The 1124-nt window shown below is 62.9% G+C and overlaps 1 protein-coding gene across 2 annotated transcripts in view; it reads left to right on the top strand.

Moving 5' to 3' along the window:
• The window catches only part of FGR (FGR proto-oncogene, Src family tyrosine kinase), a 10311-nt gene that overhangs the window by 7526 nt on the left and 1661 nt on the right, over positions 1–1124 (top strand). For both annotated transcript variants that reach the window (XM_027661399.1, XM_027661398.1), the window contains 3 exons: positions 108–287; positions 432–508; positions 591–744. In XM_027661399.1, the coding sequence (XP_027517200.1) occupies positions 108–287; positions 432–508; positions 591–744 (411 nt within the window). The remainder of the gene's footprint in view (positions 1–107; positions 288–431; positions 509–590; positions 745–1124) is intronic.

The raw sequence follows: 1124 nt of genomic DNA, 5'->3' as shown, positions 1-1124 counted from the left end.
ACTCACCCCTCCATCCACACACCCTCCATCCACTCACCCCTCCATCCCGGCCCTGCCGGGGCTGGCTGTCCCCTGGGCTCTTGCTGACCCTGTGCCCCCAAACCCAGGCACATGGAATGGCACCACGAAGGTGGCAGTGAAGACACTGAAGCCGGGGACCATGTCCCCTGAGGCCTTCCTGGAGGAGGCTCAGATCATGAAGCGGCTGCGGCACGACAAGCTGGTGCAGCTCTACGCCGTGGTGTCCGAGGAGCCCATCTACATCGTCACCGAGTTCATGAGCCAGGGTGAGCCTGGAGCACTGCCCGGGGGACCCACCACCTCTCCTGCAAGCCTCACCCTGCTTGGCTACAGTCCCGGGGAGGGGGGCTCACAGGGGAGGGCACTCTTGGGTTTTGGGGTGTTGTGACCGGGCCCCCCTCTGCCTGTAGGCAGCCTGTTGGATTTCCTGAAGGACGGGGACGGTCGCTACCTGAAGCTGCCCCAGCTGGTGGACATGGCAGCCCAGGTACTGGTGGGGGGCTGGCACGGGGTGGGGTGTGGCCCCGAGGGTGTTTTTGGGGGGTTTTCACTGCTTTCCCCCCGCTCAGATCGCGGCGGGCATGGCGTACATCGAGCGCATGAACTACATCCACCGGGATCTGCGCGCCGCCAACATCCTGGTGGGGGACAACCTGGTGTGCAAGATCGCTGACTTCGGCCTCGCCCGCCTCATCGAGGATGATGAGTACACGGCACGGCAGGGTGGGGACCCATGACCTGCCCCCTCCCTGCTGGGTCCCACCCTCAGCCTGGAAATGGTCACCCCCCAGGGCTGGGTGGCCTGGGCAGTGGGTGCCCCAAATAATGGGTACCCAGGGGAGTGGGTATCCTGGTGATGGACACCCCAAATAATGAGTATCCTAGGGGGATAGGTGTCCTGGATGATGGGTATCCCAGGGGATGGGTGTCCTGGGTGATGGACACCCCAAATAATGGGTACCCAGGGGGTGGGTATCCTGATGATGGGCACTCCAAACAATGGGTACCCAGGGGGGTGGGTATCCTGATGATGGACACCCCAAATAATGGGTACCCAGGGGGGTGGGTATCCTGATGATGGACACCCCAAATAATGGGTACCC

This window comes from Corapipo altera, unplaced genomic scaffold (genome assembly GCF_003945725.1).
Source record: "Corapipo altera isolate COAL_440 unplaced genomic scaffold, ASM394572v1 201, whole genome shotgun sequence".
Classification (NCBI taxonomy): Eukaryota; Metazoa; Chordata; class Aves; order Passeriformes; family Pipridae; genus Corapipo; species Corapipo altera.
The sequence above is the reverse complement of the archived record's forward strand: the minus strand, read 5'-3'. Positions and strand labels throughout refer to the sequence as shown.